The 27,497-nt window shown below is 39.2% G+C and overlaps 2 protein-coding genes and 1 long non-coding RNA gene across 13 annotated transcripts; 2 read left to right on the top strand and 1 right to left on the bottom strand.

The window, feature by feature from the left end:
* LOC306652106 lies at positions 1–4,967 on the top strand. Of its 2 annotated transcripts, none has more exons than XR_013761308.1 (3): positions 1–865; positions 2,085–2,207; positions 2,378–4,967. It is a non-coding gene; the product is annotated as an uncharacterized lncRNA (long non-coding RNA). The 2 variants fall into 2 exon arrangements; XR_013761309.1 differs by lacking the exon at positions 1–865 and adding an exon at positions 1,631–1,767 and having other exon boundaries at positions 2,378–4,966.
* LOC306652052 (uncharacterized protein) lies at positions 1,741–26,808 on the bottom strand (the record flags this gene model as incomplete). Of its 10 annotated transcripts, none has more annotated exons than XM_079125133.1 (5): positions 26,349–26,721; positions 26,052–26,187; positions 25,784–25,864; positions 25,430–25,508; positions 1,741–1,945 (listed from the first exon to the last, which is right to left on the bottom strand). In XM_079125133.1, exons 2-5 carry the CDS (start codon positions 26,122–26,124, stop codon positions 1,741–1,743), a joined length of 438 nt encoding a protein of 145 aa, XP_078981259.1. In that variant the 5' UTR covers positions 26,125–26,187; positions 26,349–26,721. The 10 variants fall into 10 exon arrangements, 4 of the variants coding, with proteins under 4 accessions (XP_078981259.1, XP_078981258.1, XP_078981260.1 ...); XM_079125132.1 differs by having other exon boundaries at positions 26,434–26,721; XM_079125134.1 differs by having other exon boundaries at positions 26,052–26,183; positions 26,434–26,721.
* Positions 22,886–24,485, top strand: RNASE10 (ribonuclease A family member 10 (inactive)). Its single transcript, XM_079125157.1, has one exon. The coding sequence runs from the start codon at positions 23,799–23,801 to the stop codon at positions 24,447–24,449; it is 651 nt and encodes a 216-aa protein (XP_078981283.1). The 5' UTR covers positions 22,886–23,798; the 3' UTR covers positions 24,450–24,485.
* Positions 26,809–27,497: the final 689 nt, after the last annotated feature.

The following is a 27,497-nucleotide window of genomic DNA, read 5'->3' as shown; positions in this document are numbered from 1 at the left end:
ACTGATCCTTGGTACATTTCCACAATACAATATTCTAATGTCCTCAAACCAAGTTCTATTATCCTGGAAATTCTGTGAGAGATGTTTTAGGGAAACAAGCTTATCTGCAGTAGTATTGTAGTCTGATACATTGTATAACCATTAGACTTAGGAGGTACCTCTGCTCACAGAAGCGGTCTGGGCAGATTTACCCTTGCCTGTGAGTACAGCTAGGCTGGATCAAGACAGACTATTGTATTTCCACAGACTTTCCTCACTTACTTAGGAGTGTTCAGTAAAGATGCATGCTTGTAGTGAAATCAATGTTTCTACTTCTGTCTGAATTGGAAAATAAGTTCATTTCTCTGATTACGCTGACTTTATCTTGTTTTTAGGATAAATAACACTGTTTAATTTACCCAAATGATGTTGCATCAGGTCTTATCATTAATCTGAATCTAATAATGACATTTGTCAATATAGTGGCCATTCAGGTTCTAGATGGTCCTAACATTGGCAATCCTGTATTATTTTTATGTTTGTCCATTTTTTTCAACCCTCATTTGTTTTGAACTTTGTCCTTTTTTCTTTTCTTTGTGGTTCTGGAGAGTGAACCTCATGGCCTCAAGCATGCTAGCCAAGTGCTTATACACCCTAACCCAGAACTTCATCCTTTTAGTAATAAAATGTATTAAACCTCATATAGAAATGCCAAAAATGTGTGTATACATATATTCATATGCAAAAATCACAATTTACAACTTACAAATTATTGTTTTTTCATGAAACCTTACGGAAGTTTGAAGTTTTCAAAAGTCTCAGACAAGACCCCTGTCAAATGTATCTTTCTAAGCAGCTGAGCAGGAGAGAGCAGCACATGAGGAGGGTGTGTTTATTCATTTACTCACATGATATGGGTATTAGAGTATAGATAGGAGCAAGACAATGTTTCTGCCATCATAGAGTTTACATTAAATTAAGGGGTTCAGACTATAAATAAATGAAAATATTAAAAATCTAAGGTAATTATTAATATCAAGAAAAAAAAAAGAATCATCGCAAGGGAATAGAAAGTAATAGAAGGAAGCAAGTGTGGTGGTACTTGCTTACATAATCCCAGTGATTCGGAGGCTGAGATAGGAGGATCTCAAATTCAAAGTCAGCCTCAGCAACTTAGAGAGATCCTGTCTCAAAATAAAAATAAAAAGGACTGGGGATGTAGTTCAATGGTAAAGCACCCCTGAGTTCAATCCCCAATACAAGAAAGAAAGAAAGAAAGAGAAAGAAAGAAAGAAAGAAAGAAAGAAAGAAAGAAAGAAAGAAAGAAAGAAAGAAAGAAAGAAAGAAAGAAAATAGGAGGGAAAGCGAGTTAATTGCAATGAAACAGAACAGAACACTTTGTCCCCTCCTAACTTAGAGGAGCCTCTTTTATTTGCTCTATGAATGTGGCTTTTCAATGCACAGCAGAACAGTCAGGAAGTCCTAAAGTGTTCCAAGACGTTTGCTGAAAGAAAATGGACTGGGCATGTAGCTTGTTGGCAGAGCCCTTAACTAGGGAGGCCCTGGGTTTGATGCCCCATACAACAAAAAAAGAAGAAGAAAGGGGAAGAGAGGCAGGGGAGGGAGAAAGAAAGAACACAGGAAGAAAATAGCTGGAAGCAAGCAGACGGGCTGCTAAAGCTTCCAGGAAAAGCGATCCCTCGATTTTCCGGGAATGGCGTTTGGAGAGATTTCGTCATCACCAGAAATCCATCGAGCTAGTCATACGGGCTTCCTTTGGAGAGGCTGGTGAGGGACATCGTGCAGGATTTCAAAACTGACTGGAGGTTTCAGAGCGCCCCACTGGTGCGCTCCGGGAGCTAGGGAAGCTACCTGGAGGTTGTGAGTGGCTGCAGTAGCAGTCTGGGTCTCGCCACTCCCAAGGCAAGAGTCACCATCGTTCTCAAGGACATCCGACTGGCTTGCTCTGTGTGGGGAAAGAGAATTTAAGTGAAGTCTGTAGTAAATTCTATAAAATACTTTGGCTTAATTTGTGCCTTTTTTTTTTTTTTTGGCAATAGACTGTTTATACTGTTGCATTTGTACTTTGCATTTCATTTTCTTAGATGGTGAATGTGAAAAGTGACTCTTCATACTTTTACTCCAGAAAGACAATTTGCAGAAAGAGTGGATGACATTTATTCTCATGATGCATGTCCCTGTATGCTGCTGACTTGGTTGCTATAAAGGTACTAGAGTTGATAAGTGCATGTGTATGGGGTCCTTTTGCAATGAATCTGGTTATGACTTGATCCAAATGTTTAACAGTTGGGACTGTTAAGTCTGACCTTGTATCTTTGGGATAGAATGTTGACTTGTTCTTTTTGGTTTTGAGGTGGGGTCTTGCTATATTGCCCAGACTGGCCCCAAATTCCAAGACTCAAGCACTGCTCCCACCTGAGCCTCACAAGACTTGAATGTCTTTCAGGAAGTAAAAGATACAAGACTTATCCACAATATAACTTATGGTTAACTGAAGAAAAGTAAACTGACAGCTATGAAATAAACTATATGTATTTATATTAGCTATTTTATATATTGTAGTGTTAAAATTATTGTTATTTTTTTCCTTGTGGCACTGGGGATAGAACCCAGGGGTTTTTTACCCCTGAGCTATATCTCCAGCACTTTTCATTCTTTATTCTGAAATAGTCTCACTAAGTTGCTCAAGCTGTCCCCAAACTTGCAATTCCCCTGCCTCAGTTTCTTGAGTAGCTGGAACTATATAGGCGTTGGGCCACTGCCCCTGGCTTGTGTTGACATTTTTAAGTGAAATGTTTTACAACATAAGTGGTGGGGAGTCTTGTCAGTACAATGTGTATGACTTATAGTCCAGTTGTTTTTCTCCTAACTAAACTCCTCTTATTTTCATAGTAGCAAAATGCTGTGCACATTATACCTTGCATACGTTCTCAATCTATGCCATGTAAACTAATCCTCTAGCTGATAATATAAACACTAACCTGGGGATTCTATATATAAGGGCTTTAGAATAAAATATGTGCATTCACATCAGAATCATTTGTTACTAACATTCTGAACTCATTACTGCAGCTTTTCATTGAGTTTTTCTCCTGTGCCAAGAGGAATCAATACCAAAGTTCTTTTTCTGGTGGCATTTATATTACAATAACCCTTAGTGTAAACTTTCGGTGGGGAAAGAGCATACAGTTCCAACTTATTGGAGCCCTTCCAATTATGATGGTGTTGGGTTATATTACATTTGGTTACTGTCCTAGGAAAATATTCCTTTTAAGAAAATGACTTCCTAAAAGGTTTTAAAATTGATTGTTTTATTTTCATTTTAGACCAATTATGTACATTGACTTAAATTTACAAATAAACTTGTTTATTCAACTAAAAAACAAACTACAGTAAAATATTACTTCCCATTCCCTAGAATAAATAAGACAAATATCAACAAATGTCGGTAAGGATGTGAAGAAGCAAAAAATCTTTATTCATTACTGGTTGGAATGTAAATGATGTAACCACTTTGGAAAATAATTTGGCAGTTTCTCAAACATTGAGCACAAAACTGCCATATGACTCATCAATTTTACTTGTAGTTATCCACCCCAAAATAACCATTTAAATACTTACACAGAAACACTCACAGCAATATTGCTTATAATAGATAAAACCCGAAAATAACCTGAATGTCCAACAGGCCATTGAATAGACAAAATATATATCCATATAATGGAATACAATTAATCAATAAAAGGAATGAATTATTGATACATGCTATATCATGGATGAATCTTAAAACACACTTTCAGCTTTTTCACTGCAGTGACCAAAAGACCTGACAAGAATAATGTAAAGAAAAGTTCATTTGGGGCCCACGGTTTTAGAGATCTAAGTCTACATATGGTTGACTCCCTTACTCTGGGCCAGAGATGAAGTGGAACGTTCTGGTGGAAGGGTGCAGTGGAGGAAAGCAGTTCAGGACATGACAATAAGGAAGCAGAGAGAAAGAGAGAGAGAGTGCGCACTCTGCTCACTAGGGACAAAATATAACCCCAAAGATACACCCCCACTGACCTACTTCCTCCAACCACACCCTACCTGCCCACAGTTACCACCCACTTAATCCATTTCAGTCCACTAATAGAGGTTAATCCACTGATAAAGGTTACACTTCAATCTACTCATTTCAAATCTGAAAATTCTTGCATTGTCTCATAAATGAGCTTTTGGGGCATACCTCATATAAATCATAAAATTATGTAAAAAATCCAGATATAAGAAACCATGTATTGTATGATTCTACTTAAATAAAATGTTCAGAAAAGATATGTGGAGACAGAAAGTAAAGACATGTAGAGATAGCCTTTTTAATAAAAGGTGCTAGGAAAATTGGATATCCATATGTTGACTGAAACTAGATTCTTATCTTCTACCCCATATAAAAATTGACTCAAAGTGGATCAAAGACCTGAGTATAAGACCTGAAACTGAAACTGCTAAAAGAAAACAGAGAAAATCCTTCAGGAGATAGGCACAGGTAACAACTCCCTGAATAGGACTCCTATAGCTCAGGAAACAGTAACAAGAATCAGCAAATGGGATTACATCAAGTTAAGAACTTCTGCATAGCAAAGGAAATAGCAGAACAAAGAGACAGCATACGGAATATGAGAGGTTCTCTTCCAACAGAGGATTGGTAACTAAAATATATGAAGAATTCAAATTCCAACATCAAAGAAAAAACTCAATCAATAAATGGGCGAATGAAATAAACAAACACTTCTCCAAAGAAGAAATGCCAAGGGTCAATAATTATACAAAAAATGTTCAACATCTTTGGCAATCAAGGAAATGCAAAAATCAAAATTACACTGAGATTCCATCTCACCCCAGTCAGAATGATTATCATCAAAATACAAAAACTAGGGCTAGGGATATAACTCGAAGGTAGAGAATTTGCCCAGTGTGTGTGAGGCCCTGGGTTCAGTCCTCAGCACTGCAAAAACAAACAAACAAAAAAACAAAAAACTCACACAATACATTCTGGCATGGAAATTAGTACAATTTATCACCCTTAGTAGGTATGTAAATTAGTACAAATTATCACAGCTACTATGGAAATCAGTGTGGAAGTTCCTCAACTAAAAATAGAACTACCATATGGCCCACTTACACTCACTATACACTTGAAGGAATGGAAGTCCTCATGCTATAGACATACCTGCATACCCATGTTTATGGTAACATAATTCACAACAGATAACAGGAATCAGCCTACGTGCCCCTCGACAGAAGAATAGATAATGTGGTATACATACACAATGCAGTGTTATCCCATCAAAAAGAATAAAATCATATCATTTGCAGAAAAATGGGTGGAAAGAGCATCATATTAAGCACAATAAACCAGACTCAGAAAGCTAAGTATCAAAGGTTTGCTCTCATGTGTGGAATCTAGAGGGGAAAAAGGGAGGTGGGGTAGGGGGAATAGCAGGGAGACTTAAGAGGAAAGAGATGGGGAGAGGAGGAAGGAAAAGAGATAAAGGTGGTGAGGGTGGAAATGATCCAAGTACAGTTAGTGCATGTACAAATATGCCACAATCATTCCATTATTTTATATAATTAATATGTACTAATAAACAAAAATAAAAGTTTCCTGGGGCTAAGTGTGGAAATGGTAATTGATATAAACGGCATAGAGATCTTATTCCAGACAGGCAAATATTTCAAAAGCAACTGATGGTGATAGTTGCAACAAATAAAATTGAATAAATTTACTAAAAAAAAAAAATCATCAAACCATATACTTGAAATGGGTGAATTTTGTAGTATGCAAACAATTCAATACAACCCTTTAAAAAAAGAAAGAAAAAGAAAGTAATAAAGGGACAAATTATTTCCAATAGGTTGGTCCAGGGAAGTCCCCCCAAGAAGCTGGAATTTGAGTAGAGGCCTGAATGAGTAGACAGTGAGCAATGCAATAATGAGGTAAGATTGTTCAAGCAGAAGTCACAGCTAACAATGAAAGTTGTGAGGGAAGTTAGCAGTTTAAAGACAGCAAGAAGGCCAATGTTGTTAGAGTGGAAAGAACAGGGGAATGATAGACAAGGTTGGAAATGTAGGCAGGTGGCATAGGTCATGGTAAGAAGTTTGGGTTCTATTTTGAGCATGAAAGGAGAGCACCAAAGTTATTTTTGTTCTTTCTTTTCTTTTCTTTTTCTTTCTTTCTTTCTTTCTTTCTTTCTTTCTTTCTTTCTTTCTTTCTTTCTTTCTTTCTTTCTTTCTTTCTTTCTCAATGGGAGACATCTTGAAGCATAGTAAAATCAAGTAGGTCTGGAGTATGATATGAAGGAGAAGACAAGTTAGCCTGTTCTACAGTTTCGGAGTTAAGTGGGATCTTTAACTGATGTTGACAGTATCCTATGGCTTGCTCATAGTACAGTTACAACTGTGCTGTGTGATTTGACCTTTGTGGTTAGAAAAAAGTGAAGCCACACTAGGAACTTGGTTCTGACCTGAGAGCCAACTATGACAGCAGAGCTAGGAAATAGAAAAAAAAAAAAAAAAAAAAACTGTAAGATGGTCCTTTCAAGGTAATGACTTTTTAGCAGACTCTTTAAAGATAATATAGGGGAAATTCAACTCTTTTGCCTCAGAACTTCAGTGCTAAACTCTGCTTAGAGACCGGAAAGGTTCTAGTTTGGGGACACATTTGGGTAATGTGATCAAACCAAAGCCAAAGAGGGAAAGAAGCAATTATAAAGTTGGTTGAGATGTGAAAGAAAGGCTAATATAGAGGGAAGCTGTAGCTGTGTTGAAGTATTTTTTTAAAGAAATAGGCTGGATTATAGTCATCATAATTAGACTGATAGCCCTGCAGTAATCACTTCCATCCAGTATCATTCCAGAAGCACAATTGAAGCTGAATCCCAACGCTTGTGACCAAATTTTACCAAAAAAGTCAAGTAGAGAAGGGTTTGATTTGTGATGGAAAACAGGAAGATTGTAACGCTGAGAGTATATCTCTAGTGTGAATAACTACAGCAGGTAATTTGTACTTAGATAGGATTTTACAATTTACAAAAGATTTTATATGTATCACTTATTCTCATTTTCATTTTTTAGATGAATAAAGAGAGGCTTAGAGAAAGAGTCCTGACTTTTCCATCTGGCACAGGAATAACTGATTCAGGACTTTGGTCTTCTTGTCTACTGTAGTGATAAGAGGAGGAAATGCATGGAAATATGAGAAGTCGGGGGCAGTTAAGCTTGGGAACAAGCTGGAGACGTAACTAGGTTGTGATGATCTGTCTTCGTGTGTGTGTTGTGTGTGTGTGTGTGTGTGTGTGTCTGTGTGTGGGAGCAGGTGCTGGGGATTGAACTCAGGGCCTTGTGCATGCTAGGCAAGGGCTCTACCACCAAGCTACATCCCCAACCCTATCTCCCATTATTTTATTTTATTTTATTTTTTAGATATACATGACAGTAGAGTGTATTTTGACATATTATACATACATGAAGTACAACGCATTCCAATTAGGATCCCATTCTTGTGATTGTACATAATGTAGAGTTACACTGGTTGTGTATTCATCCATGAGCAAAGAAGAGTTATGTCTAATTAATTCTACTATCTTTCCTATCCTATCCCCACTCCCTGCCCTTCATTCCCCTTTGTTTAATCCAATGAATTTCTATTCTTCCCCTCCCACCCTCCATTGTTGTAGGTTAGCATACACATATCAAAGAGAACATTTGGCCTTTGTTTTTTAGGGGGATTGGCTTATTTCACTTAGCATGATAGTCTCCAGTTCCATCCATTTACTGGCAAATGCCATAATTTCATTCTTTTTTAAGGCTGCTATCTTCTATTATTTTAAAACATTGTTTAGAAGAAGAGCAGACAGATCAAATTTATATATGCAACTTTAGAGAGGTAGGACTAGGACAGGAGAAAAATTCCACTCAATAATAGGAAGGACTCTGCAAAAAAGAAATCCCTGAGTGACATGTGTTGAAGCAGGAGCTAGATGAATAATGGACAAGGCTATAGAGAGAAAAATTTGACTCTAAAATTCTTTTCAAATCATGTTTTCTGAAACATTTGGACATGTTTGCAAAAGCCTAATAACAATAGTAGAGTTTCCCAACCTTACAAGAAAGATGGTTCGGTTATATACCGTACCTTTATACTATAGTAATTACATACCCATGCATGTCCACTTCTGCTTGACCCACTTACAAGTGGGATCTGAGGAGTTGGAGCACTAAAGGCAGGAAGAGTAGGGTCTGTGACAGATTTCAGGGAAACCTGGAAGAAATTTACTGCTTCATCAGCCAGAGAAGAAACATCTTTCAGATTAGCAATTGAGAAATCTTTAGCCTGACACTAGGAGGAATTTGATGTGTGGCAAGCCTGACCTCAGGGGATGGAGGCAGTGACTCAGAGAGGACAGGTCCGGATAAGTTATGCAGAAACTTTGGGGAAAGAGTGGTTTGTGAATGGAATTTTTGCATGTGGGTGCATTCATTGGTGAAGGAAGCCATTTGTTCCAGGAGAGCAGTTTAAAGGGGGCATGTTTGATGTGGGCAATAGTTTATGAGGAAATCGTGGAGGGGGCAGGTTGATGGGGCGAGTAATATGCATAGGAGCACTTGTTAAGAAATGTGGTTTGTGGGAGACTTTCTTTGCTGAGGCCCAGGAGTAGGGTGTCTGATGCAATGAGAGAGGCCAGAGGGGTGAAATAAAGTGTCCTTGCTCTGGCTTAAATTTTAAATAAAAATATTATGTGAGTAGAAAAGCAATATATATGAATGCAGAAAAATTGGAAAGTATAACCAAGAACAAAAAGAATCCCATATCCCTCAACCAAAATAAGCACCATTACCAGTTTGTGTGGCTTTTATATACTTTGGGGGAAAATTTTAATGTCCATTTTTCCCTAATCTTTTGTATAGAAAAAATTCAAATTTATAGGAAAGTTGAGAGAATTGTGTAAAGAACAGTACCATACCTTTCACCTAATTCATCAGTTGTTAACAGTGTATCACATGTACTTCCTTTTTTTCCCTGAGTCATTTGAAACTAAGTTGCTACAGACATGCTTCAGGATCTCTCTCTCTCTCTCTTTTTTGGTACTAGGAATTGAACCCAAAGGCATTTTACCACTGAGCTACATCCTTAGGCCCTTTTTATTTTTTATTTTGAGACCAGGTTTACTAAGTTGTTTGTGGCCTTGCTAAATTGCTGAGGCTGACTTCGAATACGCAATCCTTCTGCCTCAGCCTCCTGAATCTCTTGGATTACAGGCATGTGCCACCGAACCTGGCCTGTCAATTTTCTTTTGAATACATTGGCTGCATCTCTCAGAATAACTGCATCTCTTACATAACTACATTACCATCATGTCAGCTATTCGGTAAGATTGTCATGTCTTATCAATATGTTTTACTAGAATTCTAAATACTTTCCCATTTCTTATTTCTCCAATTATCATCTTTGAAGGTAGACCTTCATTGTGTATCTGGCCAGCCTGGCTAAAGTAACCATATATGCAGTATTGGGGGGATAAGAAAGAGGCTCTCAAAGAGTATGGGAACCTTGGAGTCTGGTACAGGACTGTCTCTGAGGAGCTAGGATTTTTCCTTCTTGCTGAGCTCACCTTAACTGCTCTCCTCCAGGCATTGTTATAGCCTCCCTTGTCTGTTTCCTTCCTTCCCCTTCTCTCTCCTTCTCCAAAATTTACTGGACAGCTGTGAACAGGTGCTGACTCCTGTGCCATTGTCTGCCAGACAAGTGAACTTGGCCTCTGATTTCAAGAAAGTTCAAAAAAGGCAGTTTCTTGTTGGTGAGGTGTTCCTTTCATAGCTCTGTAACCTGCTCTTTAGAAGCATCATGCAGATAGAACTGGCTTGTTGAACTGGTATCTTTATCAGGATATATAGGAAGAAGCTTCTGCTTCTTGGACCACTAGTTCTCTTCGCTATCATCATTACCTGACCAGAGTACCAGATGGTTTTGTGAAGAGAAAACAAACTCCATCATAAGGAAATTTTATCTTAGTTGCTCTTCCCATGGGATGATTCTTTGTGCAAGGAAAATATCTGACTTGCATACTGGGGTACACCTGTGTCTACCTTCTTGACCTGTGCAGTCTGTTTTTGTTTGTTTGGATATGGTTGTTGGCAGTTCTTTTAAGAGTGTCCTAGATCTCAAAATGTGAAAAATGAAAGTCTGTGAGCTAATTTTAAATTTCAGAAATCTTCATGGAAATCATATATTTACTCTGAATGAGGCCACAATGCAGTTTTCTCCTCCTTATCAAAAACTTTTTTTCAGACAGTTTACTTATTTATTTATTATGAATAAAAATGGGGAAAATATCTAGCACTGTGGTGCATGCCTATAATCCCAGAGTCTGGGGACGCTGAGGCCAGAGGATCACAAGTTCAAGGCTAGCTTTGGCAATTTAGCAAGGCCCTAAGCCAATTAGTGAGACTGTGCTTCAAAATAAGGCCTGGGGATGTGGCTCAATAGCAAAGTGCCCCTGGGTTCAATCTGTAAATAAATAAATAAGAAAATGAGATGTTAATTCTTAATCTATAAATGTGGTCATAAGGATATAAACCCACAGATTCTAGCTATGGGGAACAAAATCCAAGCTTCAGGAAATATAGCAATTGTAGATTCCACACAACCTAAGCATCATGGATCTACCTAAGCAAATTGTATCTTGCTTCTTTCAGAAAGGGAAAGTCTGTATTTTAGGAATTGTTTCCTACTAAACCACCACTGCTCAGGATTGACAGTGGCTCAGTTCCCTCTCTCTCTCTCTCTCTCTCTCTCTCTCTCTCTCTCTCTCTCTCTCTCTCTCTCTCTCTCTTTTTCTCTCTCTCTCTCTCTCTCTCTCTCTCTCTCTCTCTCTCTCTCTCTCTTTTTTCTCTCTCTCTCTCTCTCTCTCTCTCTCTCTCTCTCTCTCTCTCTCTCTCTCGTACTTAATACTGAACCCAGGAGTGCTTTACCACTGAGCTATGCCCCCCAAGTCCTTTTTACTTCAAGAGAGTCTTATTACCTTTTCAAGGCTGTTCTGGAATTTGCAATCCTCCAGCTTCAGCCTCCCATAGGCTGGGATTGCAGGTGTGGACTATCATGCCCCACCACAGTGACTCAGTTCTTAATTCCAAGTCAGAAATGTTTCCCCAACTTCATCCTTTCCTGAACGAACCACTTTACTCATCTCTTCTACTCACCAAGTAAACAACTCTTCATAGTTTTGCCTCCACTTGAGTCAGAGAAAGAATGGGTGGAGCAGGTTTATTTTTCACTGCACATATTTTTCAATGTGGCTCTTGTTTGTAGTTTTATTTTGGAAGTGGTTGGTGTGAGTCAATCTCATGAAACTGAGAAGCTGTTGTCTAGTCAAGTGTGGACCGGTGAGCTGAGGATAGGAGCCAGTGTGGCTTGGGGAACCAGGCTACCTCCACCTCTTGAGATCCTTTCTGAGTGGCTATCTGGCCTTCATTGGATGCCTTTGTTATCTCCTTTCAGTCTAAGCAGGAGAAATAATTGAAACTGAAGAATGTAGGTTGTAGGGACCCTTGGGGGCTTAGAGAACTAAAAAGGGTCCTTGGTGTTTAAAAGATTAGAAGCTACCAGTTTAGCTGGTGGATCTTCTTTTGACTTCAGAGGCTTTTTGCCAATTGGATTAAATGTTTCCACTAAAACTTGTTTGGCTACTACCTCAAGTTGAAATATCATGTACTGACAATTGTATGAAAGTTCGGCCCTTTTTCTGTGACGTAGGTTCACTGTTTCAGCATTTTGTGGTTATTCTAAAGCATCATGTTTCTATGACCTATCCACCACCTTTCCTTTTTCTTCTCCCTCCTTGCCTTCATCTCTCCCAGGGGACTGAGCCTCAGACCTTGTGCACGCTAGGCAAGGTCTCCACCACTGAGTACATTCCCAGTCCACAGACACTTCTTTATCAGTGTTCTTTTCCTTCTCAATTCTCACTCCTACTGTTCAGTACTATCATGTGCTTTGGGGTATGCCCAGCATTCCTTACTGAGGGGTTCCCCTGACAGTCTATCTTCAGATCTCCTTACATTTTTCCTATCTACACCAGACTTCCAAAAACAGATTTTCAGTAAGACCCATCCGAGTTCAAATGCTGACTCCATCATTTACCAGCAGGATGATCTTGAGTGTTTTTCTTAAGATTCCTAATGCTCTATTTCCACATTTATAAAATGAGGATATAACATGCAAGACCTCACAGCATCGGGACTGGATGAGATAATGTGAATAAAGTGTTTAACCCAATTCCCTAACAGTAGGCATTTTATAAGTGCTAGTTCTTATATCTTTTCATATCCCAGGAGCAATGATTTGTTACATGAAATTAGACTAAATTGATATTGACTGCAACCACAGTGAAGCACGTCAGCTGTTTCAGAAGTCATTTCATGAAATAATAAAGTGGGGTAAAAAGATGAATGTTGGGGCTGGGGAGATAGCTCAGTCGGTAGAGTGCTTGCCTTGTAAGCACAAGGCCCTGGGTTCGATCCCCAGCACTGCAAAAAAAGAAGAAAAAAAATGGTGAATATTACAGGAATGTCATCCAGCTGGTCAAATCTTAAACATTGTGATAAATTTTTGTGGAGTGTGATTGGAAGAAACCTCAAGAATATTATGGCATCAGGTGATTTTTATCTGTGTTTACAGTGAGGTTGGCTCTGTGTATAACTGTGGAGATGGGAGGGTGATCTGAGGTAATATTTGTAGTCCAGTGCAAATGAGCTCAGTTCATTCTACCTCCTCCTTCCTACCTCCCAGAGCCAGGCCAACTTCACTTGTTCCTGATGTCACCTCACTGTTGTAAGTAAAGGAGGACAAATAGAGGACTTGAGGGCCCAGTGCTTGGTGTTTCTCCCTGGACTCCCAGTCTCCACCTCAGCTCTTAGAGCATTCCATTCTGTTCCATTCCATCTCCACCTGGCTGTCTCAGACCCAGGAGCACCCAGCTAAAGGTCTAGTGTGGGATGGGGCTGACTTCTCAACACCCTGAGTGAAACAGTGTCCTTGGGCATTCCCTTGGCTCTCTCTTCCTTGAAACCTGTAGTGTTTTGCAGATACACTCCCAGAACAGAAGGAAAAATCAGATATGGCAGGGTGTGGTTTGAATTACTGGCTGCAAAAAAAATCCAAAAAACTGCTGAACTCATCAATCCATCTCTTCCTTCCTCTCAAAGCCCACAGACTTCCTTTTTATAATTTCCTTCCCCTTCAAAGTCTATCTTGTGTGTGTGTGTGTGTAATTACAGGATTTTTTAATCGTGCTGAACTAGAATAGTATAATTAAACCTCAAGTTCCCATCACACACAATTTCAAGAATAACAATTTGTCCATCTTGTTTCTTCTCTCCTTACTTTATTATTTTTGTTATTCATGACTGGGATATTTTAAAGGTAGGTGGGAGTTTGTTTTTAACAGATCCTCTGCCTCCCTCGTGTTATAGCTGGAGGCTGGGCAGAGGAAACCAGGCACGGTGAGTTCAGCCCGGTTGCTGCCTCATGGTTAGAATCACAGGCAAGTGCTAATTCATAACCTGACATTTTTTTGTCCTAATAAATACTGTTGAATTTCCTCTTTGTTGTAGATACTGTGTTTGGCACCGAGGACAAGAAGAAAAAGAGAATAAGAAATTCTAAGTTCACTGGGAAAGGAGGCAGGGAGTAAAAGGGTAACACTGAAAATTTGGCCTGCTTATTTCCACAGGTGATCAGGAGTGTTCACTTTCCACGTAGACCTCCTTCTACGTGCCTTGTTAATCTAGACCCATGTAATATTCACCAGGTCACAAAATGAACTTCTTCCTATAAGCTTTTGTAAGGAATATCAGACTGGACTATTGGGAATCCAACCTGGGGTGCTTTACCACTGAGTTACAATGCCAAGCCCTTTTTTATTTTTTTATTTTGAAATAGGGTCTTGCTCAGTTTCTTAGGGCCTTGCTAAATTGCTGTGCCTGGCCTTGAGTTTGAGATTCTCCTGACTCAGTCTCTGAGGAATAGGTGTGTGCCACTATGCCCAGCTGAAATAATTTTCTAATCAAATAACTATAAATTTTGTATATTAGTTCATTCAGTTTTAGATAATTAATTCTGGAGTTAACAGCCTCATGGAGATGTCTGACTAAAAAGTTCTGGAAATCTTGTCAGCTGCTGGTTGTGTCTAAAAGTTGTCTAAGAGGTGTTAACTCAAAAGACCATATCCAAGTGTGAGCTTTAAAGGGTCAATAGTCTGAAGTATCTGATGCTGTTCTTTTCCCTGAGGCTCTGAGATTGTCCTACAATATAGAAGACAAAAACTCTGGCCTGTAGTTCATAGCAAAACCTTCAGAGAAACCTTAGAGAAAACCAAAAACTAACCTGTAAGTGACAGAGTCTTAAAATGACAGTAGTTAACTTATTACTGATAATTTTCAAATGTGAAAGGTTATGAAAAGTACATATTAAAATAATGCAACTTTTGCCAGGTGCCAAGGTGCACACCTGTAATCCCAGCAGCTCAGGAGGCTGAGGCAGAAGGATTACAAGTTCAAAGCCAGTCTCAGCAACTTAGAGAAGTCCTAGTTAACTTAGTATGACTCTGTCTCAAAATAAAAAAACATGTAAAGTGCTGGGATGTAGCTCAATAGTTAAGAACCTCTGGGTTCAATTCCCAGTACCAAAATGAATAAATAAATAATGCAACTTTTAAAGAAATTTGTTTCTTTGGCATATACAATTTAATAAGCCATTTCAAAAAAGTTTTTACACAAAAATATCTCTAAAGACAATTAAGCCTATTTTTTTAAAAGGCAGCAAATATTACTTAACTCTATTCAGTAATTAAAATAATAATTAAAATATTATTTAAAAAGATGGAAATAATATTTATAGAGGATTCACCCAGAATGCCAGTGAGGTGGTCTACACTTTGAGAAGCAGAGAACTTCTTTGCAAGAGGGGATCATAGGTTTGATGAATAGGCTTCTTTCTCTACTGCATTATCAGATGACATCTCTGGGAGTTTCCTCTGTAGGCTTTATTGGTTCTGGAAGTACCTGTTACACCAGAGTGGGCGGGTTGTGGTCTGTTTTATTGTTCATATGTTATTAAGCACAACTCCTTCAACACTATAGAAGCTGCCAAATTCACTCATGTATGAAGAACAAAAGCAGTGAAATAACATCTTTAGAGAATAGTCCATCAGATGGACCAGGACTATGCAGGGCCTGAACAGGTAAAAACCCAGCACAGAGAGGAGCTGCAATGATTAGAGAGGGTAATAAAAGGATTAACAGAACGAAAGAATTGGCAGAGGGTAGAAGACTTGGGTTCTATGGAATGGGAGCAGGTTTGCGTGTTTATTTTACAAATGTGAATTGTAATGGTTTACTTATTTATTTAATTTATTTTTGATACTGGAGATTGAACCCAGGGGCCCTTCACCACTGAGTAACATCCCCAGCCCTTTTACTTTGAGAAAGGGCCTTGCTAAATTACTGAGATTAGCTTTGAACTTGCAGTCCAACTGCCTCAGCTTCCTGAGTTACTGGAATTACAAGTATGTACCACCACGCCTGGATGTTATGATTCTTTTTTTTTTTTTTTTTTTTATGGTACCGGGGAATGAACCAAGGGGTGTTTAACAACTAAGCCACATCCCCAGCCCCTTTTTGTTTTATTTAGAGAGAAGTTCTCCCTGAGTTGCTTAGGGCCTTACTAAATTGCTGAGGCTGGCTTTGAACTAGCAATCCTTCTACCTCAACCTCCCAAACTGCTGGGATTACAGGCATGCACCACCATGTCTGGCCTGTTATGATTCTTTTTTTGGGGGGGTGAGTGGGGAGTACCGGGGATTGAACTCAGGGGCATTCAACCACTGAGCCACATCCCCAGCCCTATTTCATATTTTATTTAGAGACAGGGTCTCACTGAGTTGTTAAGCACCTCACTTTTGCTGAGACTGGCTTTGAACTTGCAATCTTCCTGCCTCAGCCTCCCAAGTGACTGGAATTACAGATCTGTGCCACCTGCCCAGCTGTTATGATTCTTAAAAACTGAAAATATCCATCTTATATATTCAAGATTTGGCATCAGTGGAAACCAGTTGTTCTCTAGATCCATGAGGAAATAACTTCAACTAAAACCAGTTCACTACACAGGTGATATAAGAGAGGGCACAATAGGTAGAGTTAGCAAATCAGGGGTCTATTTCTGCCCCACCACCCACTACCTAGATAACTTTCGGCAAGTCACTTAACATCTTGAGGCTTCACTTTTACTATAAAGGAGGAGGTCTTCTTATCTGGAAGAGAAGCTGTGAGAGCCACATGAGGTCACTTATGTGAAATGAACTCAATTGTAAAGTCATCCATTTAGTCCCCAGAAACAGCACCTTTGCATGAATGAGAAGAAAGTTCTCTTCCTCTGGATGAAGTCAACTCTGTGCCAGTTTGCCCAGTTTCCTTTGCAAAGTACAGGTGAGGTTTTAAGTCTCTTCCTCTTTGCTGGTCACCCTTGAGTAGGGCATAACCAGCGGACCTATAAGTGTTTCACTACATAATGTTCTAAGTGCTTACTATCAAGACATCTGCTGAATATCTTTAATAGGCCAGGTCCCTTTGTGTTGATGAGTCAGGGGAAAGTGACACTATGTTCTGCACACTATTGAGCACTCTGGAAACCTGATGGAGGATGGTGTTTAGATGTTGGGTCATCCCAAGTAATATGCCATCTCTGGGAAAAAAAAAAAAAAAAAAAGCCCCCGAGAATCTAGTGGGCATATGAGTGACAAAAACCCTGGAAAAGAAGATAACAGCTTATTTGGGACCTACACCAGAGTGGATTTATAAAAACATTGTTCAGCATTTCCCCCTTCTCCTGTTCCCATGTCTCCTATGTCAAGAGACTCCTCATAGCTACAGAATTTCTAGCCTAAGACCAAGGTTGATTCTTAGAGCTAATCAACTATTAATGGACAGGAGCAACCACAATTGCAGAATGAAGGAAAAAATAATGCATGCACTGTGTAGCCAGACCTCTGCATTTACTGATTCTTTTAACCAGTGGTTCTCAACCATGTCACCGGATCTGACCTTTCATAGCAAACATGTTGTATGTCTCCTTTACTATCCAGAAGTATAATTAATAGAAAACAGCACATCCACATGCATAAACCCAGACAATTCATTCTGAGTATGAGCACTCATCATTGCCCAAACAAATTCCTCCTTTCTCTTCTGCATTATCAGTTTTTCCTCTCTATTAGAACTTTAGTATCAACAAACAAGTTGTTAGTTTTTCCCATCTTAAAAACACAAAGACTGGGGTACATATCATGGGGAGAGAGCTTACCCAGCATCATGAAGCCCTTGGTTCCATTCACCAGCACCACAAAACAAACAAACAACAAAGTGAAAAAAGAAAATCCTTCTCTTCATTTTCATCTAGTTTCACAACTTTAGATACCTGATGTCTCCCAGACTTTTCTGAACTGCAGACTCTACTACATTTGGCTATTTTGTGACAGCTCAAATTGTAATTTGTATTTATTTATTGTAGTGAAGGGAATTGAATCCAGAGTCTCATGAATACTAGGCACACATTCTACTACTGAGCTGCATTCCCAGCCAAAACATTTTTATTTTGAAATAATTATGGATTCATGGAAAGTTGCAAAATAGCACACAGAGGTCCCATGTTTCCCCCAGTGGTTACATCTTACCTAACTACAGTGCAATATAAAACTGGGAAATTGAAGTTACCATAACGTGTAATTTTATTACATGTGTTGATTCATGCAACCATCACTCAATCAAGAGAAAGATCTATAGATTGGGGATACAACTCAGTGGTAGAGCTCTTGCCTAGAGTGCCCAAGACCCTGGGTTTAATTCCCAGTGCTGCTAAACACACAAATAAAAAACTGGAGAAGATACAGATCTATTTCATCACCACAAAGAACTCCTTTGTGATACATCTGTATGGTCACACCTATGTTCCCACCCTCACCATCCTAACTATTGACAGCCTCTAATCTGTTTTCCATATTATATAAAAGCAATCATACAGTACATGCATTTTTGCTTTGTTTTGTTTTTAGAGACAGGGTCTCAGTAAGTTGCTTAGGGCCTTGCTAAGTTGCTGAGGTTGCCCTTGAACTTGCTTCTCCTATCTCAGCCTCCTGAGTTATTGGCATTACATGTGTGAGCCACTGTGCCTGGCACCATACCATTTATATACATGTGTGTGTGTGTGTGTGTGTGTGTGTGTGTGTGTGTGTGTGTGTGTGTTGTTATTATTTTTTGTACTGTGGATTGAACCCGGGGTATTGAGGAACTGATGATTGAGCCCAGAGGCACTCTACCACTAAGCTACATCTCCAGCCCTTTTTCATTTTTCATTAGTACGTATTAAATATATAAAATAATGGGATGATTATCTCATATTTGTACATGCACACACTGTACTTGGATCATTGCCACCCTCCCCACCTTTATCTCTTCTTCTTCCTCCTCTCCCCCATCTCTTTCCTCCTAAGTCTCCCTGCTATTCCCCCTGCCTCCCTGGCTTTTTTCCCCTCTAGATTCCACATGAGAGCAAACCTTTGATTACTTAGCTTTCTGAGTCTGGTTTATTTTGCTTAACATGATGCTCTTTCCATCCATTTTTCTGCAAATGATATAATTTTGTTCTTTTTGATGGGATGATACTGCATTGTGTATGTATGCCACATTTTCTTTATCTATTTTTCTGTTGAGGTGCACCTAGACTGATTCCATAAGTTATCTGTTGTGAATTATGTCAGCATAAACTTGGGTATGCAGGTATGTCTATAGCATGAGGACTCTCATTCCTTCAAGTGTATCCTGAGAATCAATATAAATGGGTCATATGTAGTTCTATTTTTAGTTGAGGAACTTCCACACTGATTTCCATAGTAGCTGTGATAATTTGTACTAATTTACATGCCTGCTGTGTGTAAGTGTTCCTTCCCTCTCCCTCCAACTTTCCAGAAGGTATTGTGTTTTTGTTTGTTTGTTTGTTTTTGCAGTGCTGAGGACTGAACCCAGGGCCTCACACACGAATTCCCTAGCCCTAGTTTTTGTATTTTGATGATAATCATTCTGACTGGGGTGAGATAGAATCTCAGTGTAATTTTGATTTTTGCATTTCCTTGATTGCCAAAGATGTTGAACATTTTTTGTATAATTATTGACCCTTGGCATTTCTTCTTTGGAGAAGTGTCTGTTTATTTCATTCATCCATTTATTGATTGAGTTTTTTCTTTGATGCTAAAATTTGAATTCTTCATATATTTTAGTTATCAAGTCTCTGTTAGAAGAGAAACTCTCATTCTGTATGCTGTCTCTTTGTTCTGCTATTTCCTTTGCTATGCAGAAGTTCTTAACTTGATGCAATTCGTTAGCTGATTCTTGTTACTGTTTCCTGAGCTATAGGAGTCCTATTCAAGAGTTGTTACCTGTGCCTATCTCCTGAAGGATTTTCTCTATGTTTTCTTTTAGTAGTTTCAGAGTTTCAGGTCTTATACTCAGGTCTTTGATCCACTTTGAGTCAATTTTTATATGGGGTAGAAGATAAGAATCTAGTTTCAGTCAACATATGGATATTCAATTTTCCTAGCACCTTTTGTTAAAAAGGCTGTCTTTTCTCCAATATATATTTTTGACATCTTTGTCAAGAATCAAATGACTGTAGCTGTATGGGTTTATTCTGTGTCCTCTATTCTATTGCTTTGGTCTGTGAGTCTGTTTTATGCCGGTACCCTGCTGTTTTTGTTACAATCTAATTTTTTTTTCACTCATTATAAGTGCCCTTGATACCTTCCAGTCTGCTGCATTTATCAATGATTCAATCTTTTTATTGCTGAGTAGTATTCTGTGGTATACACATACTAAAGTTTGCTTGATCCTTTCCCTACTGGAGGACATTTGAGTTGTTCTCAGTTGTTGGTTAATATGCATAAAACTGCCATTTTATTTATGTACAATTTTTTTGTACACTTACATTTTAATTGTCCTAGTTTAAACATCCAAGAGTGCAATTTCTAGACTGTATAATAAATACAAATTTCGTGTTTTAAGAATCTACCAAGTTGTTTTCCAGAGTAATGATAAAATTTTATATTCCTACCAGAAATGTTTGTGAGATCTGGTTCCCTTGCATCCTGGTCAGAGTTTGTCATTATCACTGGTTTTTCAATTTTAGCCTTTCTGACAGATGCACAGGGGTCTTTCTCACCAATCCAGAGCTCTGAAGTTCTCTCTGCATCTCTGCCCCCTTTGGAACCCTGTGAACTCAGGTTAACCTGGCCTTCTTGGACCCCCAATTCTGTCTCCTCAACTCAAGGAGACTGAGTCTCTAGCTGGGTTCTCCCTCTCTCTGATGCAACCTGAAAACTCTACAGGGAGTAAGCTAAGGGATTCATGGGGATCATCTCAGTTGTTTCCCATCTCTCAGTGATCCCAGTACAATGAGAAATAGCACATTTAGAATCAAAGTCTTAAATGGATTATCAGTTTTCTAATCCGGATGTCTCTCCTATCTCTACATCAATCAATCAATCATACATTTTTTATATCTGACTAGAAGTCAAGGATTTTGTCATCAGAACTACCATTATTCATCTGTAGCATCTGAGACAACAATCTCTTTGAGTCACTTTATTTGTAAAACAGAGAGTCAATCTATACGAATCTTACTTCCTTCTCTGATAGTCTAGGATATTAATAGACACTTGTAGGAGAAGCAGTGAGCAGTGTTTGTAGCAATATTTAGTGTGGTGTTGGTTCTTATTCTGTAGCTATTGGTCCTTAGTCCTTAGCTATTTCTAAACAGGAAAATGGTATTGATTGTATGGGCAATTAGCATATGTTGGTAATTGCCGTGAAATAGCAAGAACAACAACAAAAGCTAACACATTTAGCCTTCAGCATCTTATGTAATATTTACAATAGCCCTGTGACATAAGTGCTACTACACTCCAAATTTAGAAGATGAGAAAACTGTTGCCTAGGGGAAATAAAACAAAAAAACAATAACCACAATCACAAGTAAAACATACGTTAAGTCTAAAGTTTATTCTTAGACCACAGACTTAGTTCCTTTCTTCATATTCAATTAAAGGTTGGTTTCAAATGATCTCTAGTAGTAACCAGAACACCCCAGTAATAAAGAAGCCGGTGAAGCCTGTAACTGAATATATTGTCCCTGCTGACCCTAGACTGTTGCTGGGCTCAGTAGAGGATTCTCCATTTCCCTTTCTGTTGAAAAGAGAATTTGCCAGAGTGAATGGGCAGAATAGACACCTAAGAGGGACAGCACAAGCAAATTGTGAGGGTGAAATGTAGCAAGTTCCTCACACATAGCAAGTTTCAAGATTGCTTAGTTGTTCTGTTATCAAAATTGGCACTCCAGAAAGTCAACCTAGTTGACCGTGTGGATTATAGAAGTGTTTTGCAAATCACCATTTGAAAGCTCCTGTCTGAATGACTATGGAAAACATATTCCTAAGAAGCCTTGTTTATGTCTAGAGAGGATTTTTTTTTTTTAGTGCTTTCATTTCATTTTAGTGCTCCAGAGTACATTTAACAATATTGTATCATGATGTCAATGTTTGCTAAAGAAGATAATCTTAGCAACCACATTGTAACTTTCCTGGCTTTATTCATCCAGCCTGTAGGGATTAATAACGATAGTGGTGCTTTGGATAATCTCTTATCTAGGGCTAATTAATCAGATTTGTAAAATCTAGGTGTTGCTATGGGCACATGGCTAATGATTGGAGGATGGAAAGAGGAGTGGAATGAAGGGCTGGGTAAAGGTATAGGCAAAGAAAGGTATGTGAATGTTTACAATTGACTCAAGTACTCCAAATCTTCAAATCAAGTCATGATACCATTGTAAAATGTAAAAAATAAAATAACCATGTTGGAGAGATGGCCCAAATAAAGGACAAAGAACGTAACTTAAAAGACAACTAGGTTTGAAATTCATGCAAGAGGTCAGACTGGTATAAACCGCAAGTAAGTGGGTGCAATTCAGGAGTGGAACAATGGATTGATAAAATAAAACTGTCTGGACTTTTTCAGGTTGGAGACATTTCCTGTCCTGGAAGTCTGGATCTGTCTTATTGCTCAAATAACCTTACTTCAAAGTGTTTGAGGGAGCGGAAAGGCAAATTGACTGAGCGTAATTGTTTAGTGTTGGGTTGGGGGAGAGGAAGGAGGAGTGGTTTAAGAAATCATTCTGTGTTTAAGAGCACAGGAACCATAGGAGACAACCGTTTTTATGCAGACCAGCATCCAGGTCACTGATCACAGAGAAGAAAACCCTGGGAGGAAAGAATTTGAGGAACTGGAAGATACAAGAATCTCTGAAGCTACTTAGGAGTGTATGTAAGTCACTGTATTGTGTACCTGAGGGAACAACATGAGAAATTCTATTTTTTTTTTTAACTAAAAAAATTATGGAAACATTTTTATCTTTACAGAAAAGTTGCAATAATAACTTCTCAATGTTTTTTATTCAGAAACATTATTTAAAATTCTTTTTTCTCAAGTTTTTTATAATTTTCTTTTTTCCCTATAAGCATGCACTTAATTCATGTATACGTTATATTTCAGTGTATATTTTCTAAGAGAAAGGATATTCTCTTAAATAATCTGAATTTAATTTTAAAATTTATTATATGAAACACTGAAATAATAATATTACCAGCTACTGCACAAACTATATTCTAATTTTTTCAACTGTCTCAATAATGTTCACTATAGCATTTTTTTTTTTTTCCTTGTAGAGAAGGTCTCTCTTTGATAGGGGGTGATACTGACCTAGCAAAACAAAGATACTCTCATTGTTTCAGCTCTCATTAAGATCTTTATTAGTAAGGAAGCTCCAGCAGGTCGGTTGTTTGTTTTCTCGTGTGTGTTTTCATTCTTATTCCATTTCTTCCCTGAAAGTACAAATCAGCAGGAATACCTAGGTACTAGGCGGTCTTTCACAGAGGAAGGAATCTGATATGACAAGATGTAACTTTAGTAAGAATGAAAGATTGAGACTGGACATCTTCCCTCCAGTCTCAGTTAAATAGACTACAGTACTTTTTGTATTCATTTTTCTTTCTTTTTTTTTTTTTTTTTTTGGTCCTGGGGATTGAACCCAGGGGTGCTTCACCTCTGAGCCATACCCCAAACCCTTTTTATTTTTTATTTTGAGACAAGGTCTCCCTAAGTTGCTTAGGGCCTCACTCAGTTACTGAGGCTGGCCTTGAACTTGTGATTCTCTTGCCTCAGTCTCCCAAGTCAGTGGGATTACTGGTGTGTACCACAACACAAGAATTTTTTTTTTATCTTTTTGGGGAAAAAAATAATAGTAATGAGCAAAAGTCAAGTTAATTACTTGATTAAGAATTTGATTATTTAAGAATCATTGGTGCCAGCCTTCCTCACTTAGTCCTCATCTGTAAACCAATTTCAGAACTGCTTTTCCTGGTCACCTTCCCAATCTTCAGGATCTGCCTTATACACTAACAGGAAAACCGGGAGTAGGGTGGGAGGGAAGGGAAATGGGAAGAGAAAGACAAAAGATTACTGTTTTGGGAGGTGGAGCCATGTGGAAAAGCAAGGGGAGACCCCAAAGCCAATGTAGGGCTTAGGGAGGGCACAGTCTCCATTGGTGCCAGTTTTCATCTCAACATCATATCCTTCTATTTCCCTCTTCCCTTCCAGGTAAAATGAAGCTGACTCTGGTACAAATCTTTTTCATGCTGCTGCTGCTGCTGCTGGGCCTGGGCCTGGGCCTGGGGCTGGGGCTTCACATGGCCTCAGTGGTCCTGGAGGATAGTGATCAGCCACTGAACCAGTTTTGGTCCAGTGACTCACAGGACAAGGTCGAGGCCACTGAGGAGGGAAAGGGCATGCAAACCACAGAAAGCCTAGTGCTCAGCAACAATGGGACAGGGGAACCTGGCTGGCCAGAAGATAACATCTCCAGTGAAGATGAGGTCGGAGGAAACAGGGTGCTCAGAGATAAGACTCTCTTGCGGAGCAACAAAGAAGATCTTAGGCTTGGCTTAGAGGCCAGGGAATGCAATACCATGATGGCAAACAAGATGAAGGAGCACAATCGCAGCTGCATAACGGAGTACACGTTCATCCACGAGAATCTCAACACAGTCAAAGCTGTCTGTAGCAGTCCTGTGGTTGCCTGTGACCTCAAAGGGGCCAAATGTCACAGAAGCCCCCGTCCCTTTGATTTAACATTCTGCAAGTTGTCCAAACCTGGCCAGGTCACTCCTAAATGCAATTATATGACTTTCATTATGGAAAGGGTCATCATCATAACCTGCAATGCCATGAACCTCCAGTTAACATCTATACAGTGAAGCCACTCATCCACTTCTTTCTCTTTTACCTTATTCTCTTCCTTTTCCTTTTCCACTTCCACTTCTCAAGTTGCACTCCTCCTCTTAGGTAATCTGGCAGAGAAGTTTCTAGGAGGAGAGGATGAATTATTCTTTATCATCATCTTCTGAAAATGTCATTCTTCTTTGCCTTAGGGGTCATCCAATTTGCATTTTATTCCTGGAATTAGAGGTGCTAAAGAGCGTAATGATGCCCAGCTTCTCTGAGTACTCTATTTCTCCTCTCCAATCTCTGTCCTGGAAGGGGATAAGTAAGTCCTTCTTGTGGCCCTGGTTGTTAGTCTGTTCCGTGTCTGAGTGTGCCTTTGAGTGTGAACTGACAGAGTTTACTTAATGCCTCTGTTTCCCATATTCTTCCCTGCTATCCACCTCAAGCCTCTACAGCAATCCCTTGAGACCCTGGACTTTGCACACCTACACTTCTGCGTTGAGGATGCAATTAAAATGATTGTGTTTGTGACTGTGTCTAGAAAACCACGTGGACCATGTCTCTTACCCTGAACCTGGAAACACAGAGCCTAGGCTCAGGGGTCTGCAGACAGGTGGTGCAGAGGCGTACGTCAAGCAGGCTGGGGCGAGGACTGCACTTTCTCCTGGCCCTTCCTGACTCTTTTTCTTCCCATTTTCGTTTTGCTTTGTATCTTGCCCCCCGCCCCTCTTTCCCCCTTTTCCCCCTTCTGCTTTATTTTTCCCCTTCTTTTCTCTGTCTCTTTTTCCTCTTCTTTTTCTTTTGGGGCCCTTCTTTCACTTTCTCTATATCTTTTTAGAGATTCAGTCAGCTCATACTAGTCACTTCTGCTTTGCCAGGTAGGATGAAGGTCCTACTGAGTCTGGCAGAAGGGTTGGAGGGAAGGTAGGTCAGAAGTGAGAAGAAGAGAAGCAGAGAGGAAGAGAGAGCACTATCTTTCCAAATTAAGAATAAACAGTAGAAGAGTACTCACAGGAAAAGCTCATTAGATATGGGATGAATGAAGTGGGAGGAAGTCTTATTCTCATTCAGCACCTTGCCCCTTTCTTGTGCTGAAGAACAAGGAAAGTTTGTGAAAGAATAATTTTGGCATGTATTTGGATCTATTTAAGAAGGGGAAAAGCAAAATAAGTAAATAAATAAAAATAAAAACAAACAACAACAAACAAAACAGGGAAGGGCAGGGACGCTATGGGGTTGAATAAATAGAGGATGCAAGTGGCTGCCCTCAGCCTATTTCCTCTAAATTCAAATATATCAAAAAAATAAGTGTAGTTAGAAAGCACGGGGGGAGGGGAAGTTTGAGAAAATGGTTATGAGGACTCACCGTGTGGTTTTGTTTTGAGATTTCCTCCGCTTAGGGTTTTCCTCAGCTTCATCTTCCTATCTGGTAAGACCTGAGTCAGGACTGCACACACACGGGGAGACGGGAGAGAAGAAAAAGTTCCTTGACTCTGACCTGCCCCCCAGCACCACCTTTGTTTCCATATTTCCTTAATCCTTCCTGTTCTTTGCAGCGGACAGCCATTTGGATGTGTTGTTCTGTGTCCTCTGAGACTCCCCCATTCAACATTTCCCTTTATACGCTGACTCACCTTTCCTGGCAATGACCTCTTGAAAACAGTGTTGGGCAGGAAGTGTGCCTGCCTTTGTGGGCTGCGGTGACATTTGAATGGTGGAGACAGGAGAGGCAGGAGGTGATGACACAGCCAGTGTAGACTCCTCTTCTTCCTGATGGGGGGAGATCAAAAGGTCACCTAAGACAAGGGAAAAATGAGGAGTGGAGTCAAAAGAGATGAAAAAAAGAGCAGAGTAGGAGTTAGAAATTTGGTAGGTAAACCAGGGCTGTAAGACTGGGAGTGAATGTGAAAGGGTTCCAAGCATGTCTTCACCTTATCCAGAAGCCAGAGGCCACTGTACAGAGAGAAATAGTAAAAGACAGGGACAGCTCAGGGATTAAAGCCTATCTTCTCTCACTTGCAAATACAGCTATATTCTTTTATGGGTCCCCAACTTTCTCCTCTTAGGGCTCCTGCACTGCTCAGTGAGGACTCCCATCTCCCCATTCTGGTCTCTACTTTGGAGGAATCTCAGCCATCAGGCTTTAATCTGACGGTGGAGATCAGCTCAAGAAACCAACTTACAAGATACTCTACAGGCTCCTAGTGGCTCCAGCAGGAAAACACAGCTTCTATGGCCAATGTCACATGGTGACAAGGCTTTGTGGATATCTCACCTCCTCTTTTCAGCCTTGTGACAGGTCCCTGGACCCTTATCCACAGTCCCTAAATTCCTAAAGCTCTAAAAATCAAGATTTTTTCCCAAAGTGACTTTAAAACTCCCTTAGTTATAACACCTGACTAAATTGACAACGTGAGGCTTATTATCTTTGTTTATGCTATGCAACCATTACACATTTTATTGTGGCAAGATCAGTGTGTTTGGTCATGAATATTGCCTAAGATATGCTCTTCTATGGGTGGTTCAGTAGTATATTATGTATGTATATGCACACACATAATATCACTTTTAAAAATTCAAAAAATTCTAAGTTCCCAAATGTTTTGGCCCCAAGTTTCAAGTAAGGGATCGTGAACCTATGTTTACTATTTAATGAGCTCTTAATTAATTTGAGTATATTATATGTGATCTTAGTTATGCCACAAGCATCTTTGTGGAAGCAGTTATATCATAAAATCCTTCTATATTCTTCATCAACACATTTATTGATCAACAATTTCCTACTTATTGATTCTCCAGTATTTACTCAGAAGTTATAATAATTGCAATGCAGCATAGAATCACTTAAGAGAATTAAGAAATTCTGTGACTCCAATCATGTACCACAAAAATGAGGAGAGTTGAGTAGCCTAATCCATGATTCAAGGGCTTCATATGAATTCTTTTCTTTCCAAGACAAGCAGGAAGGAATCTATTATTGTATTTCAGGCACTCTTTTAGATGCTGTCATATATTTGGTTTTAACTTATTCCTATAAGGAGGTAGATTATGTTTACTCCACTTTACATGTAAGTGACAGT

The sequence above is a fragment of the Sciurus vulgaris genome, assembly GCF_902686455.1.
Source record: "Sciurus vulgaris genome assembly, chromosome: 2".
Lineage (NCBI taxonomy): Eukaryota > Metazoa > Chordata > Mammalia > Rodentia > Sciuridae > Sciurus > Sciurus vulgaris.
Note: the sequence above shows the minus strand (reverse complement) of the source record. Positions and strands in the feature narration are given on the sequence as shown.